The following is a 20,424-nucleotide window of genomic DNA, read 5'->3' as shown; positions in this document are numbered from 1 at the left end:
ATGAAAACCTTATCGGAAAATGTCATTGGCCTTACTTAACTTATCATTGGCCTAACTGAACTTGTCACGAATGCTATATCAGAAGTTCTTGCTGTTAAAGAAACTTGTAAATTTTCATTTCAACAAAGAAATTTAAAATTGTATGAAAATCTTATTTAACTTGTCATTGGCCTTACTTAACATAATTTAAAATTATGTAATGATTATGATATGGTTGGATTGATGCTATAACAGTGCTTACATTTCAAATGACAATTTCCACAATTGTCAGGTCAATGACAAGTTTAGTAACACAAGCAAAAAGTTCCGATAAGCATTTGATAGGAATTTAAGTTTGTGCGTTAAAACGATAATTTCCACAATTCCTAGACGAATGAGAACTTCAGTAAGGCCAATGACAACTTTAGTAAGTTGAATGATAACTTCATATCATCTGTAGTAAGCACTTCTTTGACAACAAACACTTCAGATATAGGATTCATGACATGTTCAATTAGGCCAATGACAAGTTAAGCAAGGCCAATGATAAATTCTGATAAGTTATTCATACAAATTTAAATTTCTCTTCTCAAATGACAATTTTCAAAATTCTTTGATAGCAACAAGTTCTGATAAGCATTGCATTCCAACTTTAGTAAGGTACGAATGGCAATTTTAGTAAGGCAAATACCAACTTCGGATAAGCTATTCATACAAATTTACATTTCTCTTCTCAAATGACAATTTTCAGAATTCTTTGATAGCACCCAGTTTTTCACAACATTCAATGACGGCCATTGAATGTGTAATTATGCCTCTACCTCCTCCCCTATCTTCGACAATGCCGATAGATCTGTTGGAAATTGTGCCCTAGGGGCCAATCATATTGCTATGAACATTGTAGATTTATGAATTTATTAATTACGTTATCATATTATTTGCATGTTTACTGTGATAACTATCCTTGGATAACTCATGGTTTATCCTAAATGTCCTTGGTCGGTCATTTATGTGGGAGCAGAGATGAAATAAGACCAGTATGACTTTAAAGATATATAGAGATATAAATTAAAGTCATAGGCACTGTAAGAGTACAAGGTGTTGGACCGACCCGCTATGAGAGAGCTGCATGGGTTAAGTCATAAGCTTCTCTCATATACAAACCATGTCATTGTGCCCTTTGACCTGAGATCATCATGGATTCCTACATGAGAAACGCTTAGCTTTGACCTAGTCAAAAGTCACTTTTGACCGAGTGATCATAAAGACTATGTTCAGGCTTAGTGTTTTTTTTTCATGCGGAGGAATGTGAATGGTCAAGATGGAATTTGTCCCTCACATTCATGGAGAGACATTACTGGGCCCCTCGATGAGTGAGTCTGAGAAATGTATGGCCATACTATAATGGAAAGGTAGTTCCGTTTCTATACTCAGACTACTCAGGGATCGAGAAAGTAACGGTCATGAATAGGAAGATGACGTTCTCCATGCCTCATCCATGACCAAAATGTCATGTGACAAAAGGGACGTGATATGGTTGTATGAAAGGTTACATCGTTCAACGATTCTCATATGATTTGGGTAGTCGTGATGTCTTGCTAGAGACCACTTACGACTTGTGAGTCATTATAGTTAATGGCCCACTGCCAACTTTATATGGGCCTATAGGGTCGCACACAAAATAGCCCAACACGAGTGATGATGTCCAAATTCATTGAATCTAAGATATGTCCAGATTCAATGAATAATATAGGGTGGACGTGTATATATATATATATAAATTCGTGTATATATATATTATATAGATATAAGAGATATTAATTGTTAGATTTAATTTATAAGGATAAATTAAATATATATAAATTAATTCCGTCATATCTTTATTAAATAAATAGGTGAATTAAATCTGTGAGACGGATTTAATTTAAACCATATTTATTTAATTGTTCTCTTATCTGATTAGGCAATATTTGATATTGTATTAATTTCGGAATTAATTTAGAATTAATTTCGAAATTAAATATTATTCATTAAACCTATAGCATCCTATATATTTGATATGAGGAGCTAGGGTTTTAAGGGTGAGAGTACCAACAAATAAGAGACGGCCTAAGAGAGATAAGAGTGGACGGATTCTCTGAAAACCCTAGACGGACAAAAAGGGCGCTAGCAAGCCGTTTGTAACCGGAGAGCTATTCGTGTGGATACCGGTAGAGGAAGCCGACCGGAGTTGTCGACTTCGAACGACAAAAGAGGCGAGCAGAGGCATCCTGAACGGCAGAATCACCGAGCCACCAGGAAATCGAACACCGAAGGTAATACTTCTTACTACCTGATTTAAACGCGATCGGTAGATCCGGGCAAGGGATTGAAAGTTTTAAAATTTTTAAGTTGATTTCCGCTGCGTGTCGTCTTTCAATTCCCTTCAAGATCACTACTCCGTTCACCTCTCCCATAGCAAATACACACTTTTCTCACATAATATTCCTCTCGCTAATACTGTTACTGCAAAATGAAGCAACCTCCTACGCGAAAATGGACAGAGTATAGAGAATGGAGAGTGGAGAGACTAAAGGGAAGTTATCGAAACTGGGGGACAGAGAGCGTGTGGACAGCATTTTCTTTTTCAAATAGATGAGGAACATTTTAGATATTTCACTATGATTTCATATTTGTAATATAAAACCGAGTTTTCTGAAGCCATTTTCCATATTGAGGAACCCAAATAGCAATTTCACATATTAATTAGGGGTCTTTATTTGTCATTTTCCCTATGTGATACTAATACCATATACTAGTCCGACAATGATCTGCTTATGATAAGGCATGAGAAGCGTGAGAAGAAATCAACCATTGAATTTACATGGCCAGGCTTTGGCAAAAAGCAAAAAAAACTTTACATGGTCAAGCAATTCCCATAAGCGGAGCAAAGAGTTTTTGTTTTCTCTGGCAAAAAAAAAAAAAGTCAAGCTTCTTTTGAAAAAAAAGGGGATAAATAACATTCAGTATCTTAAAATATTTTTCTAATAACAGTAAATATCATAAACTAATTTTTAATATATTTAATACTTTAAAGTATTTTTTTTAGTAGCATCTGGCATATTAAAGCAATTTTTGATACATCCGGCATTAGTATTTTTCTAGAGGTACTCAATATCTTTAAACCTAAGTCTAGAGTACTTATTGATGCTAGAAAAATATTAGGCAAAATTACACTAAAAAATTACTTTAGATTATTGAGTGTTACAAACAAAATATTTAGAGTATTAGATACAACTTAATCAAAACGAACCTTTTCATAAGTAAAATTTGGATGTGACCAGGGCAGCAGAGAAAGCACGTACCATCAACTTGGAAACATATACGACAAAGAATATTTATTTATATCTAACATTTAATTTTTTTTGTAAAATTTTTAATAGTATATAAATTCCGTTGCTCTTTGTATATCAAATTATATTCGTCGCCCCATTGGAATCTTTTATTGATTGTTTTAGTTCTTTCATATCCTTCTCATTTTAATAAAGAAACAAATGTTATACAATTTATGAAATTTAACATTATAATATTAACGTTAATGCAACCTACGGGGAGAAATTCTAAATCTTCATAATAGAGAAACAAGAAATTTTATTGAAGGAGTTAAACCACAGACTTTCCTTACAATTAAGAAAGTAACATGTTGAGCAAATGATAAGAAACTGCAACTACCAACAAGGACTGAGTTTAGCAAAATGAGCTAATTTCTCGTAACATGATGAACTAATACTCGAATCCTTACTAAAAGAGGTGTTTACATTTAATATCCAAAAGTATGTAAGAATGGCATGTAGAAATAAATTTATAAAAGATGGAACAAAAATCCTAAAACTCAAGTTTGAAGGTTAAGGGTTTTAAGGGAGTTTATTTGTGAATATATGAATTAGTACTTAAAATGCTTCTATTATGTGATTGTTAGGATTTGATAGTTGTCAAGGGAAGTTCCAAGCTCAAGTGGAAGAAACCAAGGACCTAATTTGGGTAAAAAAGTAGCAAGAATACTCAACTTTAATGTTAATTTAGTTGCTATGTTATGATTTCACGCCATGATTGTGGTTGAGCTTTTGATGATGTTTATATTTTAAACTTCTTGCTTTATTATGCATTGGCAATATGCATTTGTCATGATATATGAAAATACTATGCTCCCTTTTCCATTACATTGTATTTATCCACTTGATAACCTTGCATTGATAATATTATTTTTGGTATTTTTTATTACTAAGATTTCTTTGGAATGTCATTCCCATCTTATTTATCATGTTACAAATTAGGGACTGGACCATTTAAAGGCAAGGAAAAAGTTGTGGAGATGTGATGAAGAATTAAGTTATTAGGTTATGTAAACATGTTTATTACCATATTATCCCTTGAGAGCATCTTTGAAAAATAGTTGTAAATTAAGCGAAGCCATTTATGGTGATATGACTTTATATTATATGTTGATCTTAGTAATGTATGGAAGCATGTTTGATTACATGTTCAATTAGCTACATTTCTAGATATATGTTTATTTTGAGATGAGATATTGCCTCTTGAGCTACAAATAGAGGTGGGAATCAAAGGGCTGGCGGGCTTAAATGGGTCGACCCTCCAGGACTGAAGTTTTAAAAATATCCCAATTTACTAGGCCGGCCCTTAAGTTACAAGGCTTAGGGCCGGCCCGCGGGCTTTTGGCCCGTTTGAGAAAAATACTATTTTTTATATGGGTTAATATAAATTTTGGTCCCTCAAATTTAAAGCCATTTTGGTATTGGTCCCTAAAATTTAAAATTGATGGTATTGGTCCCTCAAATTATATATGTTTCCGATCATTGGTCCCTGATAGCTTTAGGCCCTCCTCTTTTTATCTGTTCCTATAGAACCCTCTGCTTTGCTCTTATCTAGTTTCGGCGGCTCTAGTGGCTTGCTGGTTGTTCCTGCCTTCTTGTTGGAGTTGCTGGTGAGGTTCTTGTTGCTTCTTCTCAGGCTTCTCACTTTGGTGATGGGGTTCTCTTTTTTCTTGGGAGATTCATCATCGTCTGTATCAGAAGAAGATGACTTCAATGGGGGTAGTTTTGTATCTAAAATCGGGTTCTTTTTCTCATGAATTGTTAAGTCACCCTTTTTGGCCAAATTAAAGGTAGCAGAGGAGGTAGAAGGTTTAGCTGAGAAAGCACTGCGTTTCCTCCACACTAATATAGGAGCAGAAGCTTTGTGTTTTGACAAAAGTGAATCCCAGATTGCATAGGGTCTCTTCGATCACAACCTTCCATTGCTCATGCCACATCATCAAGCTTTAGTTGTCAAGTTAGATGCCACATCATAGGTTGACAAAGTTAGTGCCAACTCAGATGAATTTGACAGCCTAAAGCTATCAGGGACCAATGGCCAGAAACAAATATAATTTGAGGGACCAATACCATCAGTTTTAAATTTCAGGGACCAATACCAAAATGGCTCCAAATTTGAGGGACCAAAATTTATATTAACCCTTTTTATATTTATCATAACTTTTAAAAAAATAAAAATAAACCAATGAAATTATTAAAAAAAAAGACATAAATATGAATAAAATTAAGTCACAAATATAAAATATCATCATAGATAAATATCCATCAACATTCAAGAACATCTAAAACATTCATTAACAATATAACAATATCCAAAAGTTTTATTTGTAGTGCAATTGTGCAATAAATAAACGCTATCATTAGTCTTTTGAAACTTTATTATCACTATAATTAATCACTCTTCTTCATAAGTATGCTTTTCTTTCGTAACAAAAATATCAAGTTTTTCTTCTTTATAGGAATTTTACTTTTAAATTGTACAATCTAGCTATTATTTTACTTTAATGTGAGAAACATTGTTGTTGAAACTCATGAATTTCTAATTCAAATTGTAGAATTACAAGTTATATAAGTATAAAAATACTCTATTATCAAATATATATATAGTTTAAAAATACTAACGCATATAATATAAATCAAATCATTATTAAAGTCCAAATTAACCCATTTTTTAAAAATTTAATGGGATAAATTATTGTCTAACACTAAATTTAATTTTAAAATGATAATAATAACTAAATATTTGAAATATTGTTAACAATATAAAAAATTAATAATATTAGAATTATATAAAAAATTTAAAAAACAAAAAAATTATAAAATGGCTTAAAAGGGCCGGCCCGCGGCCCTCTAGGACTGGCCCTTTTAAGCCCTCAGCCCTTCAGGACCAGCCCTCCAGGGCTTATTTCCCATTTGAAAAGAAAAATATCAAGCCCAGCCCTCATAATTTCAGGGTCTAAACAGGCAGGCCTGATAGGCTCGGCCCGTTTTCCCGACTCTAGCTACAAAACGATGACTATAGTTTGATAGGGATAGAGAATGAATCTGCATGTGATATTTGATGAGTTTAAAGTACATATCCTAGGTTTTAAAGAGAGTGTGGTAAATAATCCTTTTTAGATATGCGTACTAATAGTTATAAGCTTTTGAAGTTAAGATTAAAAAAAACTGAAAATTACTATCTAACTATATGAATAGTAAAATGTAGACTAAAATTGAGAACACTTGATGAAGTTCAAGATTTAGTGATATTTTTTCCTTACAAAACATTTAAAAAGCTTTAAATAAAGATTGAAACCATCTCGTTTCGATTTTTTTATATTTAGTTATAAAGTTTCAAAAGTTGTCAAAATTTTTGAGGTTACTATACAAATAGTAATTCAAGAAAGTAAACTTTTAAGGTTGATTTCTTAACCCTATTTTCAATCATGAAGTTGCTAATGACACCTTTTTGGTCTCTATTGCTCTTGAAAGAAGAGATGTTACAACAGACCGCCGAAGGTATGACCCAACATTGAAGCACTTGATCATTTTGGCCAAAAATTCAAAAATTAATAATCACAAAAATGTCAACATATAAGCATTCAAATTCAATGTTAAATAAGAAAAAAATTGATGAAATGTTCATATTTAAAAATTTTATTGATACGAATGAATTAAATTGAAGTATCAGTAATTTTTTGTGTATGAAAACATATCAGATAATCTTGATTAATAAAATTTTCGGAACAAGAAATTTTTACCAATTTTCTCTTTAAATAATTATCGTCAATATGTATTTGACAAAATTGCCAATTAAGTTCCAAGTTAATATCATATAGCGATGGGAAATATTTTTTTTTTCAGTTTATCGGAAATATATTTTCATTAGAAAGTATTCAAAATTCTATATAGTTAACTTGCCAATTAACCATGAATTGGATAGAAAAGATTTGATTAATTTGATATGTTTGAGTAGATAGTAGATATTATTTACTAAATTTGGAGTTACAAGAAATTCGATATGTAATCGATATATAGTAATGCTTTTAGTAATGTTAATAAATAGAGCTTTTAGTAATGTTATAAATATTTTCAAAATGTTAATTATTTTTTGTACAAGAAAAATCTGTTGAGTAATTTTTTTTCTGGGAAAATCACAAAAAATATAAAAATTATAAAATCATAAATCATACCCGTTACAAGATTTGTATTGCATAGGTTTTAACACAATTAAATATCATATGACAACAAAATTTAACAAGATACTTAATTTACAATTTCTTAATTTTTACGGTCTGTTTTTATGATTTTTCCGTTTTTTTTTAATGCTTGTTCATATATCCAACCAATTTTAATTTTTATTAGGGAACTTTTCAAAGAATCGGGAAAATTGTGGAAAATCCGCATTGAAAAGAGCAAATTTACTGCTTTTATTTCACCTAGCCTCCTTCAGCATCGCGAGGATTCTCTCTGCCGCCGCCGCCTCCTTCTCCGTCGTTGTTGATCTCTGCCGTAGTCTCATTCGTTCTCATCTTGGTTCTCGTCGTCTCTGAGTTCGTTCTCTTCAGCTTTGATTAACATTTTGCAGATTCTGTCCTTCATTCAGGTGAGTGTCTGATTAAATTAGTTTCGCCCATTGATTGTGAAGGTTATTGTTTTAAAAAAATATTGTTTGTTTATTTCGGGTCTTACTAATTTTTTGCGCCACTTTAGTCTTTATAAAGAAGGAAATTATGTATCAATATTTGTACGTAAAATTTGAAACTTGCTGAATTTCGTGGGTTTAATCCTTGTGCTTCGACTTGTGGTTAAATTGTGAAACGGCAGCATGTTTGTGCATTATTTTCGATAATTTCATACTCGGCTAGAAATTCGTACAATTTTATACTCTTGCGTAATATTTAATGCCTATTTCTTCTTACTTTTCTTCCCCTCACTGTTTTATTCTTCGATAAATATTTATTCAACTCTTTCGTCAATGAATATATATATTTCTTCAAATCTGTATTGTAGACCATGGTTCCGGGAAACGATCAATCAACAGGGAATGAAGAACATAATGATGGTGCAGTTGAAGAACTTTCAGGAATTCAACCTGCACCTCGCTCCCAAAGCTCTGAAGCTGGAGTTTATTTTATTCTCGAGGGAGCCTCACTTTGTGTTGCTAATGTTGGGAAGGTATTTACTTCGATTATCTTGGTATTAGCAAACATAGATTTCCTCTTATCAGAAAGAGTCCTATAAAACTGAGGCAAAAACTTTTGCAAAGTTGTCCCCCCCCCCCCCCCATTTTCCCATGATTTTAGATCTTCATGCAATACCTAAACAAAAATTTTCACCTAAGTGTAAGTTTGGTACGTGGAAAAGTTATTTGATGAAAGGGAAACAATGAAAGAAAATCCTTTTGCTATAAAGTGAAAAACTTCTATGGAGAAAGCTTTCCCATGAAACAGGCTCCAATCTAACTAGTGGCGGGTGCCCCTTAAAATAGCTGGAGAAATTTAGTCTCAGAAATTGAATCAATGATATTGTAAAAATTACAGAAAAAAGGTAATCGCCAAAAAAAAAAAAGTTATATGTTCACGCTGTGAATAAAAATAACAAGCAGTTGAAAGTTATTATTTGGCGTCTTTTTTTTTAATATATATTTATAAGAACTAAATTTGTTTTCCCCCAAACTTTTGCCTTACTTTGTATTTGTGTTAGATATCTTTATTTATTCTTAAACTCTCTGAAGGGAAAAAGAATGAGAATAATGCATTGTGTCTTGCTGAATGATTATCCATATACCTGGATTTTTTGTTGGCCATATAAATGGATTTTTATTTTTAAACATTTTATATCTTCTTTCAGAAATACCAGATTTTGAATCCGGATGATCATGCCACTTTTCTGCGGAAGCAAAATAAGAATCCTTATGATTTCAGGCCTGATATTGTTCATGAGGTCAGTAATCCTGTACGGCAAAATGATTAAGTTATTCAAAGTTGCCAAATATGAAGTGGTTTAAATTATGAGTTTCTAGCATGTTATTCTTGCAGTCGAGTACATTCCCTTGCTTTGGTTGATTATATTGAGTGCGTTCACAAATTTCATGATTGTGGAACATAGGTTTCAATGTTCTATTAATGTGTTTTTTTTTTTTTTTGGGGTCTTATCTTAGTTTTCATGCTCCGTAGATTCCGTTAGGAGGATTCTTTAGCCTGTCTTTTTTGATTGAAAATGTTCATAGATCATCCTCCAATGTGGAAAGCTATCTTTTTTCTTCATCAGTATGCAATGTCCATTGAATTCAGGCCCTCCTTCAAATTATGAGTAGTCGGCTTCGCATGGCTGGTAGGTTACGTGCTGTATTTATTCGAACCAGTGAAGGCGTTCTCGTTAAAGTTTCTCCGCATGCTAATATACCAAAAACATTGGCGGGCTTTTGTGACATGATGGGTAAGTTTTTCCACTATGAAATATATTACTACATCCTCATTCTCAGTTACTGCAATCATTTTCACGCCCTGATTTCAACTTTTTTCCGCAATACATGTAGTGGAGTTATTACAGAAGTTCCGTATCAAAGCAAAGAGCAACCATGCAACCCTATTGCGTGTAATTAAAAATCCTGTCACTAAACATTTACCAATCAACTCCCACAAAATAGGTGAGTGTGACAAACAGGCAACAGTAAAATATCAATGTTTAGTCTCAATAGTATGAAGAGTATACAGACATTTTAAGTCTTTTAAGGTGTTTGTTGTTAGGTTCTCTTATAAAATTGATGCTTGTGAATATTTTTTATTGTGGACTTCTAAATTTTGTTTGCCTCTTGTGCTGTTGGAGGCCTTTCCTTTAGTTCATCAAAGACTGCTCAGTTGAGGGGCTACATCAGTAATGCTGCCCATCACGAGAACTTTGTTTTTGTGGTTAGCTTGATGGAGTCTTCGTCTACATTTGCAGCATGAATTTCACTCTCCTGTTTTACTAATGGATTTGTGTAATAACTATTATTCAGGTGGGTGCAATGGCTCATGGAAAAATTGAAGCTGACTATGTGGATGATCTGATATCAGGTTGTTCTTCAATGAGATTGAATAAATTTTGATTTAAAATTCATGCTAAATATGGGGTTATCTCGGTTTGAATAAATTTTAATTTCGAATTCATGCTAAATATGGGTTTATGTCGGTTTTCTTGTAAAAATATTAAGCTTGAATTTCTTACTGCAATTTGCTACTGAAGCTCTGAAGTTCTTGTAGAATGGTATAAATATGGATAATGAATGCATTACAACTTAGCTAGCTGCAGCTGGAGTCACATTTGTAATTTGTTCCTTCTTGTGTGTGGTGGACTCCAGCTGGAAGAGACCCTCTTCGGGAAAAATTATGATTACTAATTCAATTAGAAGATGGATTTTTACTAATGTTAGTTGAGTTGGTTGAAGGGACTTAATTCTACTTAAGTAAAATCAAGAATTCAAGCTTTGTGAATAAAGAAAATCATTATGGGAAAAACTATTACCAATTTGGTCCAGTGATGTTCAAATTTAACTTGGCAATGCCAAATCCTGCATAAATGTATCGATGAAAAAAAATGGTGGCTATTGTTTCTGGTACATTATGCCAAGTATTGAACAAATTCATTAAAATGCCCGAGACCTTTGCCACTTGAAGGTGGATTGAGTATCATGTTCTTTATTTTGTTGTTCTAGTGTTTATAATTAATGGCAATGTCAAAGGCATATATTTTTCGCTCCACCATGCTCAAGTATTTTCACCTCATGTAGTGTCGTTCTGGCAGTTTTCTGTTGTATTTTCCTTTTTTAATGTTTACTTTATATTTTCAGTACAAATAATGGATAGGATTATAACTGTAGGGTTAAAGGCAGCATATAGATGAAATACTGACAGTTGTTTATGCAGACAATAGGGTGCATACTAGAATTTTTGTTGTATTCATAATTGTTATTGTTATGGCTGTTATCACCATCATTATTATTGTACAAGTGAGGCTCGTTATTTGGTTTCTTATGTCTCTTTTAATTGGTTTTGCAGTTTCTGGTTATCCCTTGAGTGCAGGGACTTGTCTTCGACGTATCTGCATTGCACTAGAGAAGAATTGGAAGATCATGTGAATTAAATCATATCTATCATGGTTTTTCATTGGTGGGCATATTCTTTTTGTAAAGGTTGATATTAATATTTTGTTATTTTAACATTATCAGGTCTTTAACATATCAATTAGAATCATATTCCTAATTTTCAGTAGGGTTAGGTTCAAGGGTACAGAATTTTGCTATAGGCTTTCTCCACATGTTTCTTGTGAGTCTGCAGTCTATATCTATGGTATAAATAAATCAAAATCCATGTATCTATTTATAATTTTAAAAATAATAAAGTCGCAAAAATACCTATAAATTTTTTTTTTCAAAATTGCGCATAACATTATATATTTTTTTGGTGAGTTTAAAATGTGAGTAAAAATAACAACATTGTTAAAATTAGCAGTGTACATGGGTAGGGTTGGACTCCTGCTCGATGCCCAGCCCGAAGTATGAATGGGCTGCATTTTGCAGCCCGCTGCCCGGCCTGCCAATAGAAGCCCTAACCATTTTGGACTGGACATGGGCGGGCTGGGTTGCCCAAATGGTAATGATCTGTTAATATCACATGTAAAAAACTTTCATCCATACTTGAAAATTACATTTCATAATTTTACATTTTCACACATTAAAATTATCCAGAAATAATTCAAAACAAGTCTTGGCAAATATCCAAATAAATAATATTCATAATCCATTTAGAACAAAACAACTCTCAAGATTATAATTAAAGTCTTGAAATTCAAACGGTTTGCATTAATCTCCAGAAATTGAGAAAAGAATAAAACATTTGAAAAAATTGAAGAGGGGTTGAAACACATTGAGATATTATTAGGAGGGGATGACGATGTAATAAAACTTGATTATCATTCAGTGGCAAAAATTAAATGTTACCTAAAGGATTGCAAAAAGAGCAAGGGCTAACAGGAATAACATAGACCATATAAAAATAGGGTGAAAATAATTGTAAAAAGAAAAATAAAAAATCTTATAATCTTATAATAATTTAATATAACCACTTTTAATATATAAATACTTATTATGCGATACAATGCAATTAGCAATCTATACAACTAAAAGACTTCTTTCCATCATATGACTTGTTCATAAAAAATTAATACAAAATAACTAAATATAAATTAACTAAAAAAAAATGTAATTCAGATAATTAAACCCCAATTTTCTTTCCATGCTCCTACCCCAATCTCGTTTTCTATCTTGCATAAATATTCAAAATTGTTTATTTATACAAATATGTAATGTATGAATTCCATTCTCTAACAAAGAAAGTTGTTAATGGCATAGAGGGGAAGATTGACTTATAAATAGCCAACACTACAATAGCAACATACAATAGGATATACACAATAAAACTCACGAAGAACAAGTTAAAAACAAGATACTACTGTTTCTTTAGAAGAATTAGATCCCCTAAAATGAAAAACTAATAGACATGTAATAATAATAAATTGAATTGCAAAGAGGAGGGAGATAACTTTTTTTTAGATAAAGAAATGTAATATATTAATATTATTTTATAAATTATAATATATATAATCTAGGCAGGGCCAAATGGGCAGGGCAGCATGTCCTGCCCGATGCCCAGCCCTGCCCATGAAATGCCCAGCCTAAAGATGCCCATTCTTTTTTGGGCTCTTTTTTTTCAGGCTGGGCTGGGCAATTTTTCTTCTGGCTCGGGCGGGCTCAGCGGGCATTTGGGCTTCATGCACACCCCTAGTTAAAATAGTCCAACAGTCCATAAATTTTATGGTGGGGTTCATGCTATTCTTTTTCAAAAATACCAACATGCCTCAACTGAAAAAACCCTATTACCAAAAATGCCCTTCATCTCCAAACTCTGACAAGAGCCAAGAACATGAGCAAAGGTCGGAGTCTTATTCTACCATTAACGATGATTGGAGTGAGGAGTGAGAGTGTGGTGCGTCCATGACCTAAATGCGGCCAGATGATTGCGGTGAGTCGAAGCCTTAAGAGGAGGATTACAACAAATCCAAAAAGAAAGGTGTTGTCTTTCATCATGAACCCTATCATCGTGTTTGATGTCGGCATGGCCTGCTCCTATGTCGCAACCTCTCCCTCTTGCTTCTTCGACAACCACGAATCAAATCAACAGAGAGGAGTGGCTTTGATGACTCAACTTTGAGAATAATTGACTCGGCTGGCCCACTAAAAGTAACGACAATTATCTCATTTTAATGGTTTGTTACTTTTGCACTCATTTTGAACTTTTGCGCTGTAAGAAAAATATATGATATTAAGCGTACTTTTAAAAAAAGTTGATGGGTATTTTTACACCTTAGTTCTTTGAAAAATAATAAGTTACAATTATTGTAATAATCATATGATTAATATGACTATTATTTAGATTCTCTACTCCACTTGGATCGGAAAAAAAACGTTTGGAGGTGAGGAAATTAGGAGGAAAGAAAATAGAGGGGAAAAAAGCTTGAACATGTAATGTTATCACCCCTGTTTGGATTAAGGAAAGATAACATGGAGGGAAAAAATGAGCAAATGTCACAATAACAATTATTAGTTATCGGGACCCTGTAGCTCAAACTGCCCTTTAGTTGTTGATAGGGATTGTATCATTTTTTGCATCGCATGATTGTGAATTCGTCTTTATGAAGAACTATTAATTGTTGTGGCCTTGTAACTCAAATGAAACCAAAAGACCTCTCTTATGTTTGGTACGAAGAAACTAGAGGGGAGGGGGGAGAGAAAATTTTTAATGAACTAGATTTAAAAAAAATTAAATAGGTATTATTATAAGATTTTGATAAACAAAAAATGTAAGATAAAAAAATAGGAAAAATTAGTTAAAAGTCTTTAACTTCACTTCTTTGATATTTTAAACCGAGTTCATTAAAATTTTTTCTCCCCTTCTCTCCCTTCACTTTCCCTCATACCTTGAGGTTTTGTTAAGCATGAGGTTGTGGTCTTTAAGAATTCAACTAATAGTTAGATGGACGAAAATAGAATTTAAAAAATAAAAATATTATGTTATGCAACTTTTAATCTCAAGAAATATTTATGTAAGTTTTAAAAATATAAAAAATTTTATTTAATTAAAATAGAAGCAGTGTATTTAATTGAAAAATAGAGAGAAGTAAAATTTATTTATCCATAAACACTCCTCGTCTTTCTCTTTTCCTCCTTTTTCTCACTAGTTCGAACTGTCAATGTGTCATCATCTTCATTCCTTATTATGAAATAGGAATAAAAATAGGTGAAAGTACAAATTTACCTCTAGAAGTTTCACTAAAAAGTGTTAGATGTCTAAGAGTTTTTTTTAGTGTAAATTTATTTTAAAAGTTTAAAATAGTAGCAATATTATTTCTTATTGTTAAAAAAAATTGATTGTTAAAATAGTTATTTTAACTGTTAATATTTTTAATAATAGAGGGTAGTGTTGTTGTGATTTTAAACTGTCAGAGCAAATTAACACACACCAAAAAAACTTTACATATCCAATGTTCATGAATGAAAATTTTCAAAATAAATTTGCATTTTGAAAAGGGCATGTTTAGTTGACAATTATTAAATTTTATTCATTCTAGGAACCAATCAAGTAAGTTGATTCCGCACAGAAAGTTCAATTTTACTTCTCTATATATAACTCTTTTTATATGAGTTTACTTTAGTTCAAAATATAATTTTAGATTCAAAATATCCAAAACATTTAATATTTATTGTTCTATTTTGTCCTTTTATACAATTAAACCAATTAATTCATTATAAAATATTCTCCTTTTGTCTTTTTTTTTTATAAGAAACAACTGCCACTTTTGCCTTATTCTTATTTATATAACATTTATAAGATGTTTTAATTTTTCTTGACTAGTTTTCTATTTTGTCCTGATTAATTACTTATTTTAATACTTAATATGTTTATTATCTTATTTTTCAAACCACTATCTCTTTCCATCACAAATTCTCTCTCTTCCATAATTTTTTTTATCTTAATAATTTTTTATCCTCTCCTACACTCTCTTCCCCTCATAAATAAGGATATTTTTGAGGAAAAAATCACAGTTATTACATATTTATTATCTTTAACCAATTTTTAATTAAGTTTTTTCATCTACATAATTTAGTCAAAAATTTTTTTTTTTTAATGAAAAGGAACGGAGGAAGTCATATTGACTTTTGTCAAGGACTCAAGATCATATATTGGCTTTAAATTCAATACGTATTTAATGTCATAACTACATTTTAATTTTAATTAATATTCGTGGTCCACATGAAGTCATTAAATAAGATTTACACTGATTTTTTAATCTTGATAAATTAGTTAAACTATTTATTTATAAAAAATATAGAAACTAAATAATTAATTGAGAAAAGCTCAATTAAATCTAATTGAAGCAGCAAAATCTAAATTTAAGTCTATATTTTTAACACATTGTTAATTAGGCCAAAAATCTGAAGTATTAATTTTTAAATGTTGTTAATAGATCACAATATCTTTATGTAGTTAAAAAGAAAAATTGGAGGAAGGCGTGTAGGCCTCGATTTGATTTTGATTATTTTAACTAAATTTAATTAGAAATGTTTTCCTTTAATCCTAAATACTGTACTGTTTTTCTATATGTATAATCATCTAATTATATGTATGTACACTTATCACAAAAAATATTTTTACTTATTTCTACCGTTTTCGTTTTTTGAAATTTTGCAGATTCATTACTTGAACTTTAATACTTTTAGTAAGGGATGATTTTATAGTGAAATTTCAATGTATTTTTCTCGAAAATTTTTATTTGATATGGATTAAAAGATTATTAACAAATATTTATTCTTAGTTTTTGGATACTTCACTTGATTTTTTTTGGGTCAAAAGATACTTTACTTGATTGATTTAGTTCAAAAAAATTGCATTTAATGGTTTTGTTTGATTTGGATTCAAAATAATTTGAAAACGTATCATATTTGACTTTGAAAAAATATTTCGAAGTTAAAAAAATTTGCTTAATTTTGATCACAGACAGGTATTTAAGAAAAAAAAATTCCCCTATCTTATCATAACACAATTTGATTTAGTCAATTAAAATTAAAATCAGGCCTACATTTACCATGAAATTTCCTTTTTAACTTTTTTTTACCATCCAATTTTTTTTACCGTTCTGCTCTTTTAATAACATTAAAAAAAATTCCTAATGAGGCGTCTTAAACTTATTAGAACTTTGTTAAAAGTATAGGTCAAAATTTAAATTTTGCTATTTTAACTGAATTTCTAGAAGTTTAGTGAACTTCTTAGTCTGATTGATTTTATCGTGCATTGTACAGAGTGTATATACACAACAGAATAGTATCTAGGATTTAATTTGGAGAGATTACACAAAGGGAGATATCCGGGATAGAGAGAGATAATAGGGATGGTTGAAATCTATACTAATCGCCTAAAATCTTACTATTAATAATCATTTCCATATTAACTACACTTCCTCTCAAGTTGGATCATAGATACTAATCATGTCCAACTTACTTATAAAAGTTTCAAAAAGATCTTCTGGTAGTCCCTTGATGAGGATGTCTGCTAGTTGTTGTTTAAAAATTACACAGGACAAGCATATAATTCTGTCCTCCACTTTCTCACGGATGAATTGCCAGTTGACATCAACATGCTTCGTTCTATTAAACTGTACTGGATTTAGGGCCATGTTTGGAGCAGCTTTATTATCACAAAATAGCTTTATTAGTCCACCGATCTACAAATGAGCTTTTGTAACTCTCTCTAGCCACAATCCCTCCATGATAGAGCTAAGGCTCTTAACTTAGATTCTATGCTGAACTTAGAAACAACTTTTCGTTTTTGACTATGCCGCATTGCTAAATTGCCCTATACGAATGTGCAACAGCCGAATGTTGATCTATTGTCTTCTCAAGCTCCTACCCAATTAGTATCAGTGTAGATTTTCACTGTTCTAGAGTCATATTTCTTGAAGAATAGTCCCTTTCCAAGTGTCCCTTTTAAATATCTTAAGATCTTGTAGGCTGCATCCATATATTTCTTCTTGGGTGAATGCATGTGTTGGCTTGCCACACTTATTGCAAATCTGGCCTTGTGTGTGATAAATAAATTAATTTACCAACCAACCTTTGGTATCTCCCAATGTCTACTGGTTCCTCATCTTTCTTTTGTTTCCTTTCTTTTTCTTTGGTTATGACTTTCTTCTTATTGGGCCTGTTATTGCTCTTTTTAGTATGTACAGGTGTTTTATGTGGTCTGCATCCAAGAATGCCAGTTTCCTTGAGTAGATCCAGAATGTATTTTCTTTGAGAGACATAAATTCCTTTTTGACATTCCAAGAAAGTATTTTAGTTTACCTAAATCCTTGACCTCGAATTCCTACTTTAGGGTAGTCTTTATTCTATCTATTTCTTTTAGATCATCTTTGGTAAGAATGATGTCATCCACATAGACAATAAGGTTTGTTGTCAACATTCCATTTTTCTTTACAAACATTATATGATGAGATAGACTTTGCTTATAGCCTTCAACTTGTAGAACTTTGGAGAATCTATCAAACCATGCTCTCGGTGATTGTTTTAGGTTGTATAGAGATTTTTTTAGTTTGCACACTTGGTTTCTTCTTCCCTTGTTGAAACCCGGAGGTAGAGTTATATATACTTCTTTTTTTAATTCCTATTTAGAAACACATTTTTGATATCTAATTGTTGTAGTGTCTAATCCAAGTTAGTTGTAACAGATAATAGAACTCTGATCGTATTTAGTTTTGCTACAGGGGCAAAAGTTTCATTGTAGTCTATTCCATGTGTTTGAGTAAAATCCTTTGCTACTAGATGCGCTTTAAACTTATTTAATGAGCTATCTGCATTGTACTTTGGGGCAAATACCCATTTGCATCCTACCATTTTTTTTTCTTTTGGTAGGCCAACTACTTCCCATGTTCCATTCTTTTCCAATGCCACTATTTCTTCAATTACTACCTTTTTCCATTTTGGATGCTCAAGTATTTCATATAGATTGTAAGGTATAATGATCTTGTCAAGTTCAGTCACAAAGGCATGGGAATTTTTTTGATAGTGTGACATAGGATACATACTTTTGAATAGGGTGTAAAGTGCAAGAGTGGGCCTTCTTTCTCAAGGCAATGGGCAAGTCATCTCCATTTTCCAGCTCAACAATTTCAAAGTGTTTTACCAGTTTTGATTTTGGCACTGCTTTGGGTATGTCGGCCTCTATTTTCTCTTTATTTCACTGTCAGTAGATCTTGTTGTATTTATTTTTGGTCGTATCTCCCCCACCTTAGGCGAATTTGGAGAAAAGATGGGTTCAAGAGGTGGTATAGACTCAATAAGTACAAGTATGGGTTCAGATATACTTTTCATAGGCTGAAATTTACTCTAGCTCTCCCCTTGAATTGAAATTATTTTCTACAAATGAGATCTTATAACTAGGACTAGAGCTACTATACCTTAAAATGTAAATTTTTTTTAAAATTATTTTATTTTAATAGAATATAATATAAAAAAGATTAAAAGACCTTCCTAGTCCAACTGTCTACTATTTAATGATTATGTTTACAAGTATTGTGAGCATTAAAAGAAAATGACAATCCAATCTGACTTTTCTCTACCATGCATCACTTTCTTTTCTTTTCTTTTTTTCATAGAAAAGGAAGCAACAAAGTCTAGTGGATTGGTTCAACAACCTGGGAGACCAAGTCTAATCTGGTCTTGGTCTTGGGCTTAACTAGACTAGACTAGTATCCAGACCAAATATTATAGCCTAGTTATTTTTCAGACCAGACTTTGGGCTAATACTTAACTCGGTCCTACCTGGTCTTCGTGTAGCCTTATCATAGAAAAGTCACATTTGAGGAGGAATTATATGGTGGTGACATGTGGCAGTAAGATTGTAGATGAGATGGCAACACATGAAAATGAGGTGTTGACATGTGGCATTAACCATTGACACATGGTGGTGACTAGTAGCTATCACCGATAATGAGGTGACGGTTGGTAGAAGCGTCACATGGAATTTTAGTTTCTTTAAAAAAAATTGAATTAGCGATGGAATAATTCCATACAAAATAGTCCCTTGGTTTCAACCTGCACATTGCATGGGTCCTAAACTAGTACCCCTCCAGTCCTAAAAATTGATTGGTGGCTTCTATGTAATGGTAGACTTTTTTTGCTTTAAAATTATGATTCCTGAATTTTTGTTCTTGGTCTTCCAAGAGGCCTATTGGTGGTTGGAGGTAAAAGCAATGTTTGGGCAGTAACATTCTCAAACTTTTAGGTTTGGTATGTCAATTGTCACAATAGAACCATGCTTCATATATAAATGTTTTGCTGGGCTAAAATTTGGTAACACTCTTCAACATAATCATAAATACCTGGTATGTCAATTGTTCACCCTCACTTCCTTCCAATATATTTAACTTCACCTTCACCATTTGTTTCAAATATCCACCAACATGGAAAAAACAAAACAATTCCTCTCCAAAGCTTGACCTATTATTGCAATTTATTTTTCATAGTAATCTGCAAAAAGAATATACCTTTAATCAATATATCAGCTTCAATATAATTTTATTTCATCAACTCAATCATTTAGACGAGGGGAAAAAAATGACCTCATCTCCTCACAAGTTTACATTAAGCTTTTACAACTTTAACTTTCAAAATGACAACACCATTACTCCTTCCATTTACGACAACCCCTAAAACTTCACATTCAATCAAACATCTATTGCCTTCTTTCATTTTTCCTCCCACACTCAACCATTCCCAACATTCCAACCTCTTTCAGTCGCAACCAACCCCACACAAATTAGAGGTCAACAATGCAACTACAAAAACAAAAATATTCCTCCTCCAACTAACATCTTTCATCATCAACTCCAGATCTCACTCCCTTTCAACATATAAGCCCACCCAACCTCAATGCAACTCACCAAAATGAAGTAGAAAATCACTTTGCTCGGTCTTAGAGGAAATAATAGAAGAAAA

At 32.0% G+C, this 20,424-nt stretch overlaps 1 protein-coding gene across 1 annotated transcript; it reads left to right on the top strand.

The window, feature by feature from the left end:
* Positions 1 to 7,796: 7,796 nt before the first annotated feature.
* LOC114757785 (ribosomal RNA small subunit methyltransferase nep-1-like) lies at positions 7,797 to 11,692 on the top strand. The gene is made up of 8 exons (XM_028946867.1): positions 7,797 to 7,938; positions 8,346 to 8,510; positions 9,186 to 9,278; positions 9,629 to 9,773; positions 9,874 to 9,984; positions 10,164 to 10,246; positions 10,336 to 10,393; positions 11,375 to 11,692. Exons 2-8 carry the CDS (start codon positions 8,349 to 8,351, stop codon positions 11,452 to 11,454), a joined length of 732 nt encoding a protein of 243 aa, XP_028802700.1. The 5' UTR covers positions 7,797 to 7,938; positions 8,346 to 8,348; the 3' UTR covers positions 11,455 to 11,692.
* The last annotated feature ends 8,732 nt before the right edge of the window (positions 11,693 to 20,424 follow it).

The sequence above is a fragment of the Neltuma alba genome, unplaced genomic scaffold (assembly GCF_004799145.2).
Source record: "Neltuma alba isolate B1F8T4 unplaced genomic scaffold, ASM479914v2 tig00010631_pilon, whole genome shotgun sequence".
NCBI classification, from domain to species: Eukaryota; Viridiplantae; Streptophyta; class Magnoliopsida; order Fabales; family Fabaceae; genus Neltuma; species Neltuma alba.
Note: the sequence above shows the minus strand (reverse complement) of the source record. Positions and strands in the feature narration are given on the sequence as shown.